This window comes from Hesperophylax consimilis, chromosome 1 (genome assembly GCF_061612785.1).
Source record: "Hesperophylax consimilis isolate HC1 chromosome 1, BYU_Hcon_1.0, whole genome shotgun sequence".
In the NCBI taxonomy this organism is placed as follows: Eukaryota; Metazoa; Arthropoda; class Insecta; order Trichoptera; family Limnephilidae; genus Hesperophylax; species Hesperophylax consimilis.
The window spans coordinates 15,228,332-15,247,568 of NC_142836.1; the positions used below are offsets into that span (position 1 = coordinate 15,228,332).

Here is a 19,237-nt window from a genome sequence, read left to right on the forward strand (position 1 = left end):
ATAACATCTTAATTTATTTGCTTCTTCGTGTGTCAGTGGGCGCTTTTATAATTCCTATGGCTATGGCACGGCTACGGCACAACGACGGCAATGGTGTTTTATTTATTTAATATGTGTAAAGAAGGCTATATTTTTTTAATACCTGAATCTAGTGTAAAGCGCCCTTAAGGTGATATCTCACAAAAGCGGCGCTATACAAATTATCCAATAAATAATAATAACAATAAAATAAAGCATATGATAATTTTTCCTTTGGGGGAAGCAGACGTTTGATCAATTTCCAACTGCTCTTTCTTACACATCATTATTTAGTGTATAAGACAGAGCTTGTGATAAAGACCCTACGTTTTATGTTTTTTTTTGTTGTTGTGCCGTAGCCGTGGGAATTATAAAAGCGCCCAATAACATTCCCATAAACTCATGAACAAAACTGCTTATGAATTTTTATTTTAATGGCATGATGCTTTAACAGTTTCTCAAAAATGATCTCTTGCAAATCTCAGGTTGAGTCTACCTTATTTCTCATCAAAACAACTTAATTAATTCTTATAGAATCAATGGAATGTTCCATATAAATTTAACACACATAGATAACTATTAACACTTAGACTTTTCCAAAGGATCCTTCAGCGTGGTATCCGTGTTGTGGATGTGCGTCGTAGTTGACCAACTGAAGTTTGCCATGTTTATCATAGAATCCATAGTGACCCTTGACGTATCCGTCGTTATTTCGTTGTTCGTATCTGAACTGGCGGGCTTTTCTGAAATTCAAAATGGATATGCATTAGTTCCTGATAGATTTTGATGACATCCTTAGCAGACTGGTAAGTGGTAAGACGAGACCCGGAGGTCGTGGGTTAGAAATCCTGCAACTTTCATTTTCCGCTTATAATGATGGAAGTACGGGGATTTAAAATATGAATGACCTAGGAATATTTCTCTTTAAAAAAAAATCAAATTATTATATACATATATGTATAATTAATAACAATAACAATACAATACATAAATATACAAATAGTAAAAAAGTTTATTAATAGGTTAAAAATGAAGTAGATGAATGCTTACCCTTTTCCCGTGTCATATCCAAACTCGTAGCTGTGGGGACCGTGCTGCCCGTGCATGCGGAACTCCGTGCGATCTCCCCCTGCCCCTCCGTGCGCATCACTTAGGCCTTCTGCTGCCGACTGCTCTGATTCAAAACCAACCTCTGAAGACAGATAGATTGGTTGTTATGTACATCATGATTGCAAGCCCATTAAAACTTTAGAACAAAGTCAAGTAGGTGATTAGTAATAGGTCTAAGTTCAAAGCTGGACACCAGAAGGCTTACACTGTGCAACGCATCAAAGTCTAATTGTTTAAAAAGAACTTTAATCCCGAATGCACGATGCACCCCGTCCAAACCATGATGGAAAATGAAAATGGTAAGGCAATAAGATTATGCTAACGAAAGACTACTAGGGCCCATGCAGAAAGTTATGAAATGGGAGAGGTTTGTGTGCACCCAAAGATATTAGAAGAAAGAGATGTGCTATGAGTAGTTCATACTGTGTGGAATTGTTTTGCCCAGTGTCGCCGGTTTTGTTCACCAATACTACTGCACACCTTCGCTTACGCTAAGGTATCCGCACTAATACAGAGAACAGATTTCTGTGCGTACACGTCCCGATAGTATTCAAAGTACCCTAATTAGGTAGTACTCCGCCTACGGTCCGGCGGCCAACATAGCATATCTCGTTCTTCCAATATCTTTGGTCGCACCTATACAATAAAACTTTATCCAGAATTGATATTTATCATAAAAAAATCACTCACCCGGTCCTTCGTGGTAATCATTGAAACCAGATTCAGACACAATAGGCTCGCTGTTTCCGGTTGCTCTCGCTAAAGTGTCTTCTTCCAGCTGTTGCTAGAATATTTATGATCACTTTATTAAGTAACTATATATTACTGTTGTGTGCAATCAGTTCGTTTTAAAAAAAACAATGGGTACCTACAGATCGACATACTTTTCTGTACAGGCCGTTAAAGGCTGAACTACATATTATTTTTAGCTTTGTACGTATTTCCAATATTATCTACAGTAGATATTGACATTTCCGATTTTTTAACAAAAATTTTATGGAAGTAGGTAATTAAATCAATCGATTAAAATGTACATACCTGTTCTTTCTTGAACTGGATTTTCTTCTGTGCTTCCTCAAATTTATGCCTTTGCTTCTCTGTTTCCTTTTTCTTCTGGTAACTTTTCAAAGTTTCGCTGTCAAGTGATTGGGGTTGAACAGGGCTGAGAGAAAGCTTCTGTGGTTTCGGTCCCTTCCTTAGCTTGGTGACGTCAACCAGTTCATCGCCGTCAAACTCATTCTTGCCTCCCTTCTTAGGTTCGAAGTCATCAGAATTTGAGTTATACTTTTTGGGGTAATACTGGGTGGGTGTTCTAGTTGGCTTGATAGACTCGCTGTCTGCTAATTCGTAATTTTGTGATTCCGTTGAGTAGGGAGCTTCCAGAGCTTTGGCTGGGACAAGGCTGAACGCATCACCATTTGGAGAATTATATTGGTTCAAGGGTTGTTGGGGTTGGGGATTTGAATTGAAAGGAATGTAGGCTTCGAATATGGGCGCTTGCAGCTCTGAGGCTGGTTGAGGGGGTAAAGGTAGGTCATACTGCTTGGTGTGGGGATTAATGGATAAATATGAGTCTGGATTGGGGATGGGGCCTAAATACCTAGGTGTATACTTTAAAGCGTCGGCATTATAAGAACCGGGAACACCTGCAGTGTCAGGGCGAACTTGTGATTGATCCAGGGTCCTATAATTTGCATAGGAATCCGAGGCATCAGGTCTAGGTGGAAGGAGATTAGCAGACGGGACTGGGGCATAGCTGGTCGCAGCTGCCTTGGTTTCCTCTGCCAACTCCTCGGGTTCGCTGACATCGTAGGTCTGCTGTGAAGCGAAGGTGGGGTAGGCTTGTGCTTGGCCTCCTAGGTTGGCATTACTTCTGAAAAGCGGGGCTTGTAATATCCTGGCTAATTGCTCTTGACTGATGAGTTTTGCAGGCGAATTTTCTTCCTGGTTTTCATGAAATCCTTGTGCGGTCACAATTGAAGTGGCAACCAGGAAAACCTGCAAAACATAAAACTTTAAGAATAGAAAATAAAAATTTACTTGGTACTTAGTTCATTTTTATTAATTTCTCTTCTACACGGTCCTTTTAGACGGAAATCTTTTGCGTTTCTGTCTTTCACTCTCTCTGTAGGTACCTATTTATATTTTTTTTCCAAAAATTACATTTAGGTACCTACCTACTGAAGTGTTTGATCGATCTTTCTGTCACACGATGCTTTCTCTCAAGCCAGGAGGTAACAATCATTACCTTCATTTGAAGGTAGGTGCTTGCCTACTATCGAATGGCTTTCATTCGCGATACGCTCGAAATCTCGAAGGTTTTTGTTGTGAAATAAATAACATCAATCTGCCAACGAAAGGAAAAGTATTTAAAGAGAAGACCAGATATTCTCACGCTTCAGAGGTTTCTCCATTTTTTGGTACTTACTTAAATTCAGGAAACTTTGAAAACTGTGACACTATTCTTATACGATATTATGATTATACAATATTTTATAACTTAAAAAAATTACAGTCGTAATCACTTACAAACTTTGTTAAAATCAATGACTGAATAAAATACCCGAACAGGATTAAATAGAAACGAATAAAAATAACAGTTTTGCAATAATAAGTATTATAGGTACATGGTGCATTTTCGGGAGCCGTAATGATAGCGTAGTCGATTTAAATTCAAGCGTACATTTCGATTCTAAAATACCTAATCAATTAAAATTCATTCGAAATATTACAATTTAAATTCAATGGTAGTTGTAATAATCAACAATAAATCGATTCCTAAACCGATTATTAATCGAATTAAAATTCACCGAGAAAATTTGATCATAAAAATGAACGTAAACGACTTCTTTTTTTAGAAATCAATTTTAATTTCACTAAAATTATTAACGCCTTTTTAAAAATAAATAATATTCTTCAAACTAAAATAAATTATTAATTGGCAAGTAGATAGATACCTATACAATTTTTTTTTGATTTCATCTTATTTGTTATAACATGAGAAAATATTCATAGGTTTGCAGTACCTGTATTTTATTTATAATTTTAACGGTCTGCAAAACACAAATACAATATCGAATGATTTAACGAGTTTTTTTACAAATAGCATTGATGAATGCTGCTTTAAGATTGTAAGATCTATAACAACTTTTGGAATTTCCAATAAGTGTTCCTACGTGATCTTTTTATGGTTTTTGTTGAAAACACGACGTGGCCTTGCTGATTTTTTTTGGGCGGCAAAAAAAACAGAATATAAGAAAAATAGTTGTCTGTCTCCATCACTCTTTGTTCACTTTTTCCGTCGAGTTTCACATTCTCTGGCCGAACCCAAGCATACCAAAAACTGATATTGGTGTTGATATTGTGTACATCTTTTTTTAATTACTTGGTACTTAAACAAACTTACAAAGGGAAAAAAATGCTGCGTACGATGCCCGATGCCCTAGAGGTGATGTTTTAAAGGATCAACGCTATACTTACCTACAAATTATTCAATTACCGCTATTGTAAAGTTTAATCGGTTTTTACAGTTTTTTATGGGGCTGTTATATGATGATACCTTTATTTAATGTTTTCTATACACGGCAAATAGATAATAAAAAAACAAACAACTAATTTGTGTAATTTAAGCCATTAAAGTATGCATCTACTTAATTTAATTATTATTATAATATTTACTTTTTTTTTTTTTTTTTAAACTTCCGATTTAGTTGTCCGGGTTAAATCTTCCCCAAAGGAAAAACTTAACCCTTCCACTCACTTTTCCACAAATGATCATCTAGTCAATCAACATTATGTAAGTGCATTATATAAGCAAAATAAATACAAAACAATACAAGAACACCACGTCAAATCACCAGAGATCAAATGGGAAAATAATTCACCGTTTCCAGATATTTTCATATCAGAGGGTTCGGCTCGGTAGAACTTCTAACAGGGCCTATAAATCCTACTGATCCCTCAACATAAATATTTAAAAAATCTTTTGTTATCCTACATGTATTCAAAATGACCGACTTTTGCATCTTTATATATAATTTTTTTGATAGATCTAATACGCCTAAATTTTTAATTAGAGAGCTAGGTATAATGCCAGTAGCCGAAATAACGAATGGTAATATTTTTATAGTCTGAGAATGCCAAATTCTTTTTATTTCATTTCCTAAATCTGTGTATTTTCTTATTTTTTCACTAACAGATTTTTGAATATTACAGGAATTTGGAATAGCGACATCAATGATATAAGTTATTTTTTTAATTTTGTCATGTAAAACTATATCGGGTCTATTATGACTAATCGCTCGGTCTGTTAGTATAGTTTTATCATAATATATTTTATAAAATTCGTTTTCTAAAAATGAATTTGGTTCGTATTCATAATATGGTACTACATTACGGCAGTCAATCAAGTTATGTTTAATTACCAAATTTTGGTGAATTATTTTTAAAACTTGATTGTGCCTAAATGTATACTCGGAGGGTGCTAATATAGAACATCCCGATATAATATGTTCTATAGTTTCCGGAAAAGCCAAACATTTTCTACACAAATCATCAATTTGATTTGTATCTTTGATTATATGCTTTCTATAATTTTTAGTATTAATGACTCTATCCTGAATGGCAAGCATAAATCCTTCTATTTCTGCGCTCAACTCTCCAATACTCAACCATTTGTTTGACGAAATTTTGTCAACATACGTTTGGTTGAGATAATTGAAGTGTTTTGCGTGTAAAATTTTATTTGACCAGGAATCTAATAATTCCTGGTTGGGATTTATAAAAATGTTGGCATTCTCATCGTATAAATTTAAAGGTGTAATATTTCTATCTGCCTTGCAAATTATTTTGTGCATTTCTGAGCTATGAGCTTTCCTATGGAAAAAAGTTCTTAGCATTTCTACCTGATTATGTTTCAAAGAAGTTATTTTGACTATACCTCTACCTCCTAAATTTCTAGGTAAATTAACTCGTTCTATAGCTGAATTTGGATGATGGCAATTAAACTTTGTTAGCGTAGTTCTAATTAATCTTTCTAAGTTATCTAAATCTGTATTAGACCATTTAATTATGCCAAATGAGTACGTTAATAGAGGTATTGCCCAAGTATTTATTGCTTTTACTAAATTTTTAGCAGATAGATTGCATTTTAAAATTTTCCTGATCCTAGTTTGAAATTTAATCCTAATATCATTTTTAATACTACTATGGTCTAATCTATTTGATTGTGGGTATCCTAAATACTTATAAACCAACCCTTTTCATACTAGTAATTTGGAAATTTCTAAATATACTCTCGTCCCCATCTACAATTTTGCCTTTCTCTATATGGATCGTTCTACATTTATCTAAACCAAAAGTCATTTTGATATCATCTGAAAAGTTTTTAACTACCTCGATCATTTTCTTGTTCTTATAATTACTTACTTATTATTATATTATTTACTTATTATTACTTATCTGTTATTATTTACCTATTTTTATTTTAGTGTTATTTGTTGTTAATAATTATTCATTATATACCTCCTGTCATTGATAGTATGGTCATCCTATGATTGTGACTGATAAGCCACCACAGGTATTTTCCATACAAAACTGTTTTTCACCATGATTACGAAATTCTAATGAGATGGCAATGTACAATTAAGGAAGTGTAAGAGAGACAGAGCGCGTGCTAAATGGTCTAGAACCAAAAGGTACTCACACTTGTTTTCAATCAAATTTGTAGGTATAGAAGGCATTTCTAGTTTTCTTAGAAGATGCCCGAAAAACTAAAAAGAGCCAAGACAGGGGGAGAAGAGATAAAAAGAGGCAAGAAGATCCAAGAAGGGCAGAGGGTTCCATGATAACTCAACACAGTGACAATTCAACACACATTTAAGAAGTGATATAAATTCATTAGAAACGATGAAAAAAAAAATTAAACCTATCCTAACCTAACCTACATAACCCAGTTAATAAAGTTTTTGTTTCATCACTTTCCATGACTTTATATAACTTTTTAAAAATGTGATGAATTATCATTTTGATGATTTATCCGGTCACCGAAAACATATACCATGCACAAAACGGACTCTGAGAATAGTGACCCGACAGAATAAACAGTAAGGGGAGGAGGAACGAGGTAGAAGAGCCAAGAGGAGATAATAATAGACAAAAAGAGCCAAGAAGAAACAGGAATATTCAAAAGAGGCCAGAAGAGCCAAGACTAGCCAAAAGATCCAAGAAGAGCCGAGAAGAAACAAAAAGAAGGAAAACGGAAGAAAAAAGAGGAAAAAACGCTGAATCAATTCCTTTATTCCTACCCTTCCTAAATTCCAATTTTGGCTTATTTATAAATCTCAATATTGCCTGTATGCCGGTCGATTTAACTCCAACCTCCTCCCATCCTCAGAGCACGTGTTCCAAGTCCTAACAAATCAGTGCCCCCTGGTGTACCGGTCGCACCGGGACAGGAGTGCTCCTGTCTGGGGTGGTACAATCGTATCGTATCGTATAAGACATTTCTAGTTTTCTTGTTTATTCTATGTTGCCAACTACGTACTGTAAACGTAATTTTGTTTGAATAACTTTATTTAATAGTGTTTATTTTTGTAATACTTTTTTTGGTTTATGTTTTAAATATTTTATTAAGTTTTTATGAATTTTTACATTTATTGTAATTGTAAAGCTGCAAATCTCGACAAAGGAATGCCACAGTAAGATGAGCGGCTAAGCCAATCATAATATGTATTGTATTACATATTTTTTTAATAAATCACATATTATTTGTGTAGATGGTATGTAGTTGGTAGTTCCAAGTCTATGATACACGAGATAACATTCTTCTTAAACCTACGTGCTATCTAAAAAAGCATTATTGTGGTTTTTATTAATCTTCTAAATTATGACATTAGAAATGAATGTCTTTTAGAAATTTAAAAAAATAGATAAAAAACACGAATATATAATTTATCGAGAGCATCTCCCATCCCCATCCTATCTTCCCCTTCTCTTTACTTCCTTGCTAGTTGCAAAATAAAACTCCTATCTCCAATTAACATTAGCATTACAACTTTCCGACTTAACCTTATTTAAACTTCATATGTACATATTTATGTTTGCATTAAAAATCTATTTGTTTCTTACAAATAAATAAACTCGCTCGTCCAGCTTTCTAGCGAAGAGATGGGTTGGAAAACAAGACATTATCAAGCGATTCAAATTATCCCGGACTTGGCTCGTGTTTGCCAAACTACTGTACTGGAGAATTAGTAAGATATCTGGTAATCTTTATTCAATAACTGTCCCAAGGCCATCGAGAGTTTCCGGAAAATGTTTTTAAACAACTTGTTTTGGTTAGATAAAGTGATTGAATAGCTCACTGAATTAAGACAAAAAAACAGTGTAAAATATTTAGAATCTATTGGCTACCTGCCACCTGTCACCTGCAGACCTGGCTGAGTTATAATTATTCAGAACAATATTGCCTCATCATCTGTCACGCCTTTAAACAGTCGAACCTTAATTCCAAGTGTTTTTAATGGCCGCAATTACTATCTTTTTTCGCTCAAACGGGAAAAATAAACTTTGAACTAAAAAATAGCATTTCCTCGTTGTGAAACCTTCTGCAGACCTACGGAGCAGCACAAGTAAATAACCTACACCCACAGTCGTACACAGTCAGAGTAGTAGTAGGTAATTGGTATGTATTTTGTGCATAGCCGCTGCTTGTGGTTCGCAAATTCCTATTTTATTCATTACCCGTTTGTTGTTTTTATTCGGAATTAATCAAACGAAAGCGATCAAACGGAAGATATCTATCAATGGTTTGCGTTCACAAATAATAGCATGGTTAGAAGTAGAACGAATTGTTCAATACAATTATGATTTTGATACCTGTGTACATACCTTCATGCGTAGATAGGTACCTGCTAATGTTGCTATGATATATTTATACCCTATTGCTAGTACATATTGCTCTGACGTATATTTGTACTTTGCTATTTAATATTGTTATGACGTATTAATACCCTGGAGTTATGGCGTATTTTACCCTGTTGATATGAAGTATTTATACGCATATGTTAACTACAAATATCTAAAGTTCATCTCACTATATTATAGTTAATATGCAAAAAAATAATAATTAATTGGTTCAACTTACCTAATTACTAGGTACAATAAAGGACATTTTAAGTCGGGGAAATGGAAAAACATGCACAAAATAAGTTATTAGTTTCTTTTTTGGGTTTTTAAAATAATTTATGCATATTTCCCAACCTTCAAACATAACCTGGCAAAAGTTCATAACAAAGAGAACAAAACATTCAAAATTGTGTAGAAATTACAAAACACGTGAAATTTTGAACTTTGATTAAAAAAAGGAACTTTAATGCATCTTTTTCAATCTTCCACGACTAACAAAAAATTCCGTGACAGGTAACTAATTACTTGGTGGGGTGTATCCAAAGATATTAGAAGAACGAGATATGCTATGTTGGCCGCCGGACCGTAGCCGGAGTACTACCTAATTAGGGTACTTTGAACGGTATCGGGACGTGTACGCACAGAAATCTGTTCTATGTATTAGTGCGGATACCTTAGCGTAAGCGAAGATGTGCAGTAGTATTGGTGAACAAAACCGGCGACACTCGGCAAAACAATTCCACTCAGTACGAACTGCGCATAGCACATCTCGTTCTTCTAATATCTTTGGGTGTATCGCTCTACGAAAGGTAGGCTGAGTATAGTTTTCAAGTTAGGGAATGAATTATGCAGTAATGTTAGAAAATTGACAATTTATTATCACTTTCGCTTATTATTGTGGTCAACTGAATAAATGAGCAAACAAGTTCTTTACTGTATATATGGAAAAAATACACTTCGTTCAGAAATTTATCGCATTTACGAAATGTATCACCTGTAAATTTAATTTCATGGTTTGTTTATATTATGGTAAGTACAGTTTTTCAGTATTCATGGACTACACGCCACTGACCACTGGAATTGATTTAAAATATTTACTCTACCTACATTTCCAAAGATGATTATTATGATAGGTTCAGTAATTACTGTCGTAGTACTAATAAAATGTAATGACGCACGTAGAAGAGATTATCAGAGAAATAGATAGTAAATTATTAATAGATAACTAACGGAATTTGTTAAAACGCAGAAAACAATTAAACCACATTATTTGCTCAAGTTAAGGCAGAACGAAGTCTCCTTTGAAATGAAAAATGAAACGCGCTAGGTGAATACCTACCTACAGAGTCAGCCTGGCGCTAGTAAAAACCCAAGGGCGATGTATTTGGTGTCATGTATTAACAGCGCCTTAGCGCCTTGGCTCCTTGGATCTGGACGCCTTGGCAAAACGGCACCCGAAGCAGACTGCTCCAATTGCGGCTGCACAGGGCCGACCCTGCCTACCTAGATAGGTACTAGATAATAACATGCACAGTACAATCTGGCTCCAAAAAAGCCACTTAACGGACTCCAAGCATTCGAGATGTGGTTTCCATATTTTATAATTCCCAATGAAGGAGTGCTACTCCTTGGAGTGACCAAAGCACGTAGCAGTACAACAGGATATAGTTTAGTTAGTTTGCCCAGTGTGATCGCCCAAATAAAGGGCTGAAAGGCTGGACTCTGGTCAACCAAGTAAAAAAAAATAACCCAATATACGATGTGACCATGGAATAAAGATGAACACTTTATAAATGCTTTCCATAATAAATAGATCTGAATGGAAACTACTGTCACCACTGACTTATAACAGTTTGGTTCTAGCCCATTTAGCACGTTCTGTCCTCTTACATAAAACACAGTTCTGCAGAATGGTCAGAGTTTTGGATCAATAAATAAAATGGCATTTATTATGTTCTTCTTTATTCAGTAGAAGACCTGTAACATTTTAATTAAATAAAAGTATACATTCTTAAAAATTTTTTTCGTGATTATATCTTGCTTTTCTATATAGGTGACACACACATAAATCATTTTTACAAAGATGCAATACCTACGTATTTTGCAAATTGACAATATCAAATAAAATATTAAATATTTAAAATACATAATATTAAATACTAGAATTATAAAATGTAACAGGGTGTGAGGTTTTCCCTTCGATTTAAAAACTGACATTTTTTAAACCTTCCAGGACCAAATTAGAATTTTTTCCGAATAAATTAGTTCAGAATAACCGGGGTAGATACCTAAACAGTGCCCACCCCTTCTGACTACAGAACGTACGTATTAAAGTATTGTAAAGATAATCTGTTTTCTTATGAAAGAAGTTTCTAGCTTTTTTGGGGTAAAATATTATGTTATCGATGTGTGGTCTTTAATGTAGGTAGGCACCTACCTTCCTAAGGCTATCGATTTGTATTATGGGGTATTTTTTTAAACTGTCATTTGTATAGGTACGGCTACTACCTACAGAGTATAATAAATCAATTCATGATGAATTGTCCGTTTGTACGGTATTTTTATTTAAAAAAATCTATAATTAATAAATTATATTTTGCTACTTCATGCTGAATTCATTTGTACCGATTTGTAAAATTGCCACGAAAATATCGTTTCAAATACCTACACTTTAATACAACGTTTCGTTCATAAATTCGAGGAAAATTTTGGCAACTGGTCGAATCTCTCATAATAAAAGATATTTTGATGTTTTCACAAATATTTCATAAATACCTAGGACCTACGACAATCAGAGTGGGATTTTCAAATTTCTCATTTTGTCTTATTCTACCTCGGACGGTTCTGGAAAATCTCTTTAAAAGCTGGCAATTGGCACCATTTTAAACTGATAAGTTATACACGATTTATGGAAATAATAAATTAACCGCACTAAACAGATTTCGGTAGGTAGTAGGTATCTACCTACCTAACAATCAAGAGGGCAACCGACCATAACCAATTATTTCGATCAGTTTCATGATTTGGTAAACTATACAAATCGAATTATTCTGAATATATATTCAGTGTTGCAATGTTGACCGCACGAAAGTAACGTTAACGCAGGAAAGGAACCCGTTCTACCCAGCATATATTATTTGAATTTTAACCCTTTCTGATCATAATTTACTTCTGTGGAATAAGAATGTTTTTATTATTGATTTTGTTATGTAAAAAGGTGTACTGGGTATAGATATTTTAGTGATATTATCATTTAACGATATATTCAACGTTATATCAAATAAATACTGCCATTAGCTCAGTTTCAATCGTTTGTTTCATTTACCTAAAAAGCCCTGGATAAAGCTACTCGAAAACAATTTGAAGCCGTGGGGTGAGGGAGATGATGAATCAAAATGCCAAAACGTACTTAAATTTTGTAATGACATATTCGATTCCTTGTCTCATCAAACACCCAAAAATCATAAGCCGTTATAACTGCATTAACAACACACAAATATAATTAGTAAAATATGATTAGATTTTCACGGCCAAAAGTATTTGGTACGGCCAAAAGTATATCATCACATCTGCCCTGATGATGGACACTGCAATGCTGTCCGAAACGTTGGCTAAAGAAGGAGTTAGCGCAACACGGCATAATACCCCAAAAACAAATAACAAAAATAATTAGTAAAGTTCATTATGAATCACTTTGCATGCAAATCGTTCAAAAGTTTGTCATACAAGATGGCTGCCCATCAATTTCTTCTCTCCATAAATTTGGCTTCAATGCCATTCATACAAAATCGTACTAATGCTCTGTCCTGGGCTTTTTAGGTCCATGGTTTGTTTGGCGCCAGAAACGATACTACCAACACTACGTAAAAATATATGTTGCCATGTCTAATTGAAACATATCACTTAAATATCTATATTATAAATTTACAAAAAAACAAAATTATATTTTTGCAATAGGTAGGTAGATACTTGCCGTGGAATTAAAACACAAAGTTTTATGTTTCAGATAGACATAGGTTAATAGCAGTTAAAGAAATGCCACAATCTTTTTTTATATAATTCGTTTTAATATTTATTTTCAAGACCATCGAGCGACTTTTTACGCACAAAAAGTTTCATTGTCGCGCTGCTACGATTTTTTGTTATTATTAATTCAATTTTCACTGAAACACCACAACATTTTTTTCTACAGTCAGTCATCATACTTTCCAATTATTTACCACTGAGATGGAAATGATATTTTTTTGTGACTTAGAATAGACCACTTATCATAGATGTTTGTCAATTTATTAGGGTGTACTTGATTATTTCGTGTTGTTATGGGTATATCTGTATATCAGTAATGTCTAGTAATGATCACTCGGCTTATCTTGTCAGAGGCTTCTACCAGAGAGCAACTTGACAGACGTACCTCTCTTAATTAAAATAAAATTTAATTTCATAATGAGAACGTCAACATAACACAGCAAGCGAGTAGGTATGGGAAAGAAAACCAAACGGAGAAAACTTACTGGTATAAATTAATGTTAATTTATTAAAAATATGGTCAAATTATTAGTTTTCCTGTTAAAACCTGGACTGCAGGCCTTTAACAAATGAATTGACAGTGTTCCTAACAAAGTATCAGTTAAAAGCTAATGTTTTATAAGGACCGAGGAACAAATGTTCATACAAATATTGATATTGAAATTGACATACTGATATTGTCGCATTCCGTCGTGACATTCATTAGGAAAAGTAGACGCATTCTCGATATATTCTGAATGACTAATATCTTTGTAGGAAATTTGCATGCTATCACTTTTCTAACAAGATCATTTTCTTCGTGGAGAAATAATAATGGACTGCATTGTTGTTGCCTCTTCAAATTTCATCTGGGAATCCATTCTCACTAAAATGCACTCATATCACTTGAAAACGTAGCAATGTTGAAGATTGTATTCAACAGCCATAAAATCTATTTATGGAAAACAGGAATCCGGCTCTTTGCATAAAATCTACACACCTACGCTGTATGTATGTAGGTATAGATAGATGCCTGCATACCGGGAATAATGATCGAGGATTTATTCATTTTATAGACCTTTTTGATTTAGCGATCTGGAGATTATCATACTTATCTATACAGTCTGGGGCGTCGCTACTGTAGACATCATGAACTCAAAACCGATAGATAAAAAATAGTTCATAGTTCTAATGTTTTATATTTTTTCCGTCTATACGGATAATGTTTGAAGTCTGCACTAGTTTTTAATATAATATTCTGCCTGTATCCAATAGAAAAAATATAAACGAAACGAGGGTGGGGGCGTGATATTTCAAAGGTGTCAAAATCGTCGACAAAATTTTTTGGATTAAAAACAATGCGCAAAAAATAATTAATTCGAAAAGAATTTTAAAATTTCTTTAAATTTCGCTCCTGTTTTGACATTTTCTGGCATTGAATTCCATTTTTGAAATACAACAACAAGCATAGAGAAGGGGCCACGATGCAATGGAAGTGATATCAATGTATTTTAGACCTTCCGAAAGTTATTTGTTAAAAAATGTCACCGTATTGTGATTGATTTTTCACATGATTGTCAAACGTGCCAAATATATTATTTGTTAGAACTCCCCTCCAAACAAATTATTTATCTTTTTACTAGCTACCTATTTATTGCACTTGCACTGCACCGAATTGTTGACCGCTTATAATAAGATTCGGAAACAATTTAAGAATGATTTCACGCTTCTCTCTTATTTTTTAATGGTACGTAACATGGAATGAGTCGAATCTGCACGTATTCACGCCACTGAATACGTAAGATTCTGCAATAGCCGAAATTGGATTTGTAAAGTCACGAAAATCGATTAATCGTATTGTGCATTGTGTAGAAAATATTTTAATAATTCCATAGAAAATTCACGTAAAAACATAAATGTTTTATTTATTTTTGTGTGCATTCCGCACAAGAGCTCCCATCCGCCCGGATTGGGTGGGACTATGGCATCCCCGTTTGAAGAATGTCGAAAGTATGTATGTGCGTGGGAAAGGGAAGGAGATGGGGATGAGAAAGATTGAAGAACTTGGCTATTCAGATCTAGTCACTAAACGCGCAAGGCTTTTGTCATTTCTTATCACTTTTGTCATTGAATGGTGGTCTTTCATCAGGGAAATACAGGGAGTATCTTTCACTATTTCTCACTAATAAAAAACACTTTCCAACCGTTGAACGGTGTTTTAGTTACACATTGAATAAAGACCGTACAATTTCTATTTAGAATTCTTACTCATAAAAATTGTCTTTAACTGGCTGCAAAAGAGCTGGCAACGTCGCATTTTGGCACACTGATACACGATGAAGTTCCCCGAAGTATTGAATAGGTAAGGTTATTTCTGAAATATTATTTTTAATTGACTATTACCGCGTGAATTTACTGTAAGAATATATAAAATAATTCTGTGAAAATTATGTTTTTAATAACATTTTTCATTTTTCCTTCATATGCCATATGCATATGAAGGAAAATACAAATCCAAGAAATAAAGTTTATATGGCGCAAACAATGAATCCAAAATGTATTTTTTTTCTCTGGGAATTATTTGAACATTGTTTATAAATTTTTATTGTATAAACGCGATAAAAAATGAAATTGCAGTTTTCTTGTAGATTCCCCAAATAAAAATAATCATTTTTAGAAACTTCGTATTCCCTACAAGTAAAAGTGTAGGTTTTTTAAAATAAAAATAAAATCACATTTCAAATTGATATATACCAATTTATAAATATTATAGATTATATTTCTTATACGCAAATATAAAAGGTAATCTTATCTCGTTTCTAAAAATGGTATTTGTTTTTATGACATCTTCAAAAAGAAGAAATATATAGCCCATTTAAAATACCTTAGAAATTTTTCGAAATTAATGAGAAATTTCAAGTTTATACAACAGAAAAACAACCCTCTTTGGCTGTATAAACAATATACATATCTTTCCGTGAACTACGAGTATTTATGGCTTTTATGGAAAACGTCAGTTTCTATTAGTAAGGGTTTTACATGCACGGTTGTTCATCAATTGCATAAAATTTACACCACTGTCGTTAGTAAGAATATTATATTATATTCGTAGAGAGATGGTGATCTTTCGAGAGTGACAATTGACACTGCTCACATTAAATTTAAACACGGAGAAAATGGCATTGTCTACGGATGAATAATAAATTATGTATAACATTGAACCGATAAATTACGATTTCCCTCGAGAACAAAAGACAGAGAGCGTAATTTTACTTTCATAAATGATTGCTCCCAGAAAGACGCTCTGGTTCACTAATATTATAATACGCAATAATCGAAACCCAACGAAATGAAAAGTCTTTATTATATTCAATGGTTGATGGTCAATTAATAGTTATTACATTTCTCCAGAGAAACATTCAAGACTCTCGCTGTTTGCATGGTCAAGGCAATACTTAATGGTTGGAAAATTACCCACAATTCAGATTATCGTAATTTGATCAATATTGCAACAATGAACGAAGGAGAACGGGCGTTCTTTAAATTGCATTTTCTAGACCGATAAACAGCGGCTGCGGCTGGCCCTGTGATTGTAGCGGTCAGGAAATGGATGATGGACAAAATACCAAGTTGGGCGAGGAAGAGGAATTTCCTGTTGACATTTCTCGATGTTTACTTGACCAGATCAACGCGTATAAAATTACAAATCCAAATCGCTATAATCGATTTTTCGAAGACCAAGAAATACAAACATTCCAGGATTACGAATAACCTGACAATATTTGAAAAACTCACAAAATAAGTAAGCAAAAAATGTTGCCTGTATTGTGATGGAGGACTGCCGAAGAATATAACACACTATGCCTGGGGTGGGACCCAAACGCGATGTCAACTCAGCCACTGACCGGTATATATATACATTTTTACTATATATATATATAAATATATGTATATTATATTTCATAAAGGCTCCGTAGTAAGCGTATCAAAACGAAGAAGAAGATTACTGAAGGTGGTTTGAAAGGGAGATAAAAGGGAATACGAAATCTCTCGACAAACTTTGAACTTAAGGAAACTTTTTTTTTAAATCAAACACTTTTAGCTTGTCAAAAACTATTTGTGATGAACCTAATAAAAAATATTTTTTTATAGGAATTCAAGCTCTTTATGAATGTATAGGTAGTTAGGTTAGAAAATTTTGCTGTTTTATTTAGTCAGATATCCATCTAAAATTTAATTTATATTTGCCTAAATGTAGTCCAGTTCAGTAGCGCGCAGTGCCATATCCACGATGTTTATATATCCATAATTTTCCCGAATAAAGTGATTTATTTCTTACTTGCTCTTCTACTTTAGCTTTATTTTCTCCCGGTTAGAGTTTGCGGTTCAGCAAGCTATGTTTATTAAATATCCTTAATTTATTGTAGGTAATCGTCGTCAATAGATTAGTACCGTCCCATGGAACTGGTCGTTTCTGGCATCTAAAGTATTATATGTTAATAAGTTAGAGTTTTAGATTAAAATATGAGGGCAGATAATCTTTTTCGCTATAAACACCAAAAATTCAATTTTTCGGTAAACTATTCTAAAATTATTAAAATAGTCAGTACACGCCAAGAAATTGAAGATGCTACATTTGCCCTCAAACAAATTCACTCCGCAATCTTAATGCTGCGTAGTAAATTACTATTTTGATAATATTTACATATTTCCCATGGATGGCATTAATTAATTGACGAAAGCTAAAAAGTTATGTTTATAGTATGGGATCACTTTTTTCGGAGAGCTTAGTGAGTGAAATATACACTTATTTTCTCCCTGGTGGGACACCAACATTCCTAGTTGAAACATGCAACTTTTAGCTAGAAATGCTATTTTTATTAAGGGTTTTTATAAATCCTTCTTATTTTCTTTCTTCATTCACTCCTACGTTCGTAGTAAATCCTTTGTGTTATGTTGTGGGTGCCATACTTTGGGTAATAACAGAGTACAGTTACTACATTAAAAGCTAATTAATCAAAAGCTTAAAGCCACAATAGATAACTTTTACACTCGGGAAAAACCTCTAATATTTATTTGATTTATTACTATTATTTATTATCATGATAAAACATCATTATACTGGATTCATCTATACCTGTCTCGCTGGGAAATTCCTGTGTCGAGACATCGTAATTACCAATGTACATGTTCCTATCTAGGAAGCTATCTGATCTGTGAATTAATTTTCATACGTAAATGAAAACTTTTTTTGTAAGTTTATCAGACTTATTTTCTTTCATTTTTAATCTGAGTCACGCACAGTTTTCAAAGCTTTACAAGCACTACGAGCTGCACTTATTTTTAATACTTAAATGTAGGTACCTATTTTTTTAACGAATTTATATTTATTATCTTATCATCGAATGCAATAGATAATAGATAGCTATCGAAGAACATATTTTTTTAACTCACCAACTTTCCCAAGAGCGTCATTTTCCCGCGCTTACGATTCACTTGATAAACTGATCTGCACTTTCCTCTGTCGTCACTTTCGATCACAGACTGATTACTTTACTGGAGGAAAAAAAGCCTCAACGAACAAAGTTTATCAACCGTAACGCGGTTCGCTTTCAACTACTGCTGTCGCGCGCGCACTTGGTCAAATCTGTTATGGTTATGGCAGCCCGCAACCGGCGTATCCATTTATATGCGAGGTAGTTCTGATTCGCGGGGGTATCTGGTATGATACCTGCTGCGACCTGCTGCCTTGGTACCTGCTAACTAAGAGCTGAATAGGAGATAGAATCTATGGATAAACTGTGCTGGCTGCCTGAAACCTGAAGCCAGCGCTACCCGCTGCTATTGCATTAGAATATTGTGCAGTGGACGCAGTTCAACAGACCCTACGTCAGGGGTGCCACTGCCTGTACTTCTGACTTGAGAACAATTTTACTGGCGACTGACACTTGATTTGTTATTAAAATAGTTGTATTTTATTATATCCCCTGTAATGGAAGATGGCCGATTCAAGGCGCTCCAAAGAAATAGCGCCATTGATTCTTTTTGCGCCGTTGCACACATAAGGCTCCGCCACACGTACCTACACTCTGGAGCGGCGGTACCAAGCGCCACTTCAGGCCACCGCGCAGAAAATTTAAGTCCGAAAGTAAGGTAACGGTTTACAGCGAAGTCCATTGTGAGACTTTTTAAGTTA

At 34.1% G+C, this 19,237-nt stretch overlaps 1 protein-coding gene across 2 annotated transcripts; it reads right to left on the bottom strand.

Moving 5' to 3' along the window:
* Positions 1 to 601: 601 nt before the first annotated feature.
* On the bottom strand, positions 602 to 18,698 carry LOC149426351 (uncharacterized). 2 transcript variants are annotated; one of them, XM_089650784.1, is made up of 5 exons: positions 18,496 to 18,698; positions 2,167 to 3,126; positions 1,819 to 1,906; positions 1,069 to 1,210; positions 602 to 761 (listed from the first exon to the last, which is right to left on the bottom strand). In XM_089650784.1, exons 1-5 carry the CDS (start codon positions 18,514 to 18,516, stop codon positions 605 to 607), a joined length of 1,368 nt encoding a protein of 455 aa, XP_089506910.1. In that variant the 5' UTR covers positions 18,517 to 18,698; the 3' UTR covers positions 602 to 604. The 2 variants fall into 2 exon arrangements, with proteins under 2 accessions (XP_089506910.1, XP_089506904.1); XM_089650778.1 differs by having other exon boundaries at positions 1,819 to 1,912.
* Positions 18,699 to 19,237: the final 539 nt, after the last annotated feature.

Coding starts and splice junctions, on each gene's coding strand:
- LOC149426351 (XM_089650778.1), bottom strand. CDS start 18,516: ATGACGCTCTTGGGAAAGTTG. Junction 1,913..2,166: donor TCCAGTTCAAGAAAGAACAG/GTATGTACATTT, acceptor TAAATATTCTAG/CAACAGCTGGAAGAAGACAC. Junction 1,211..1,818: donor TGATTACCACGAAGGACCGG/GTGAGTGATTTT, acceptor ATCTGTCTTCAG/AGGTTGGTTTTGAATCAGAG.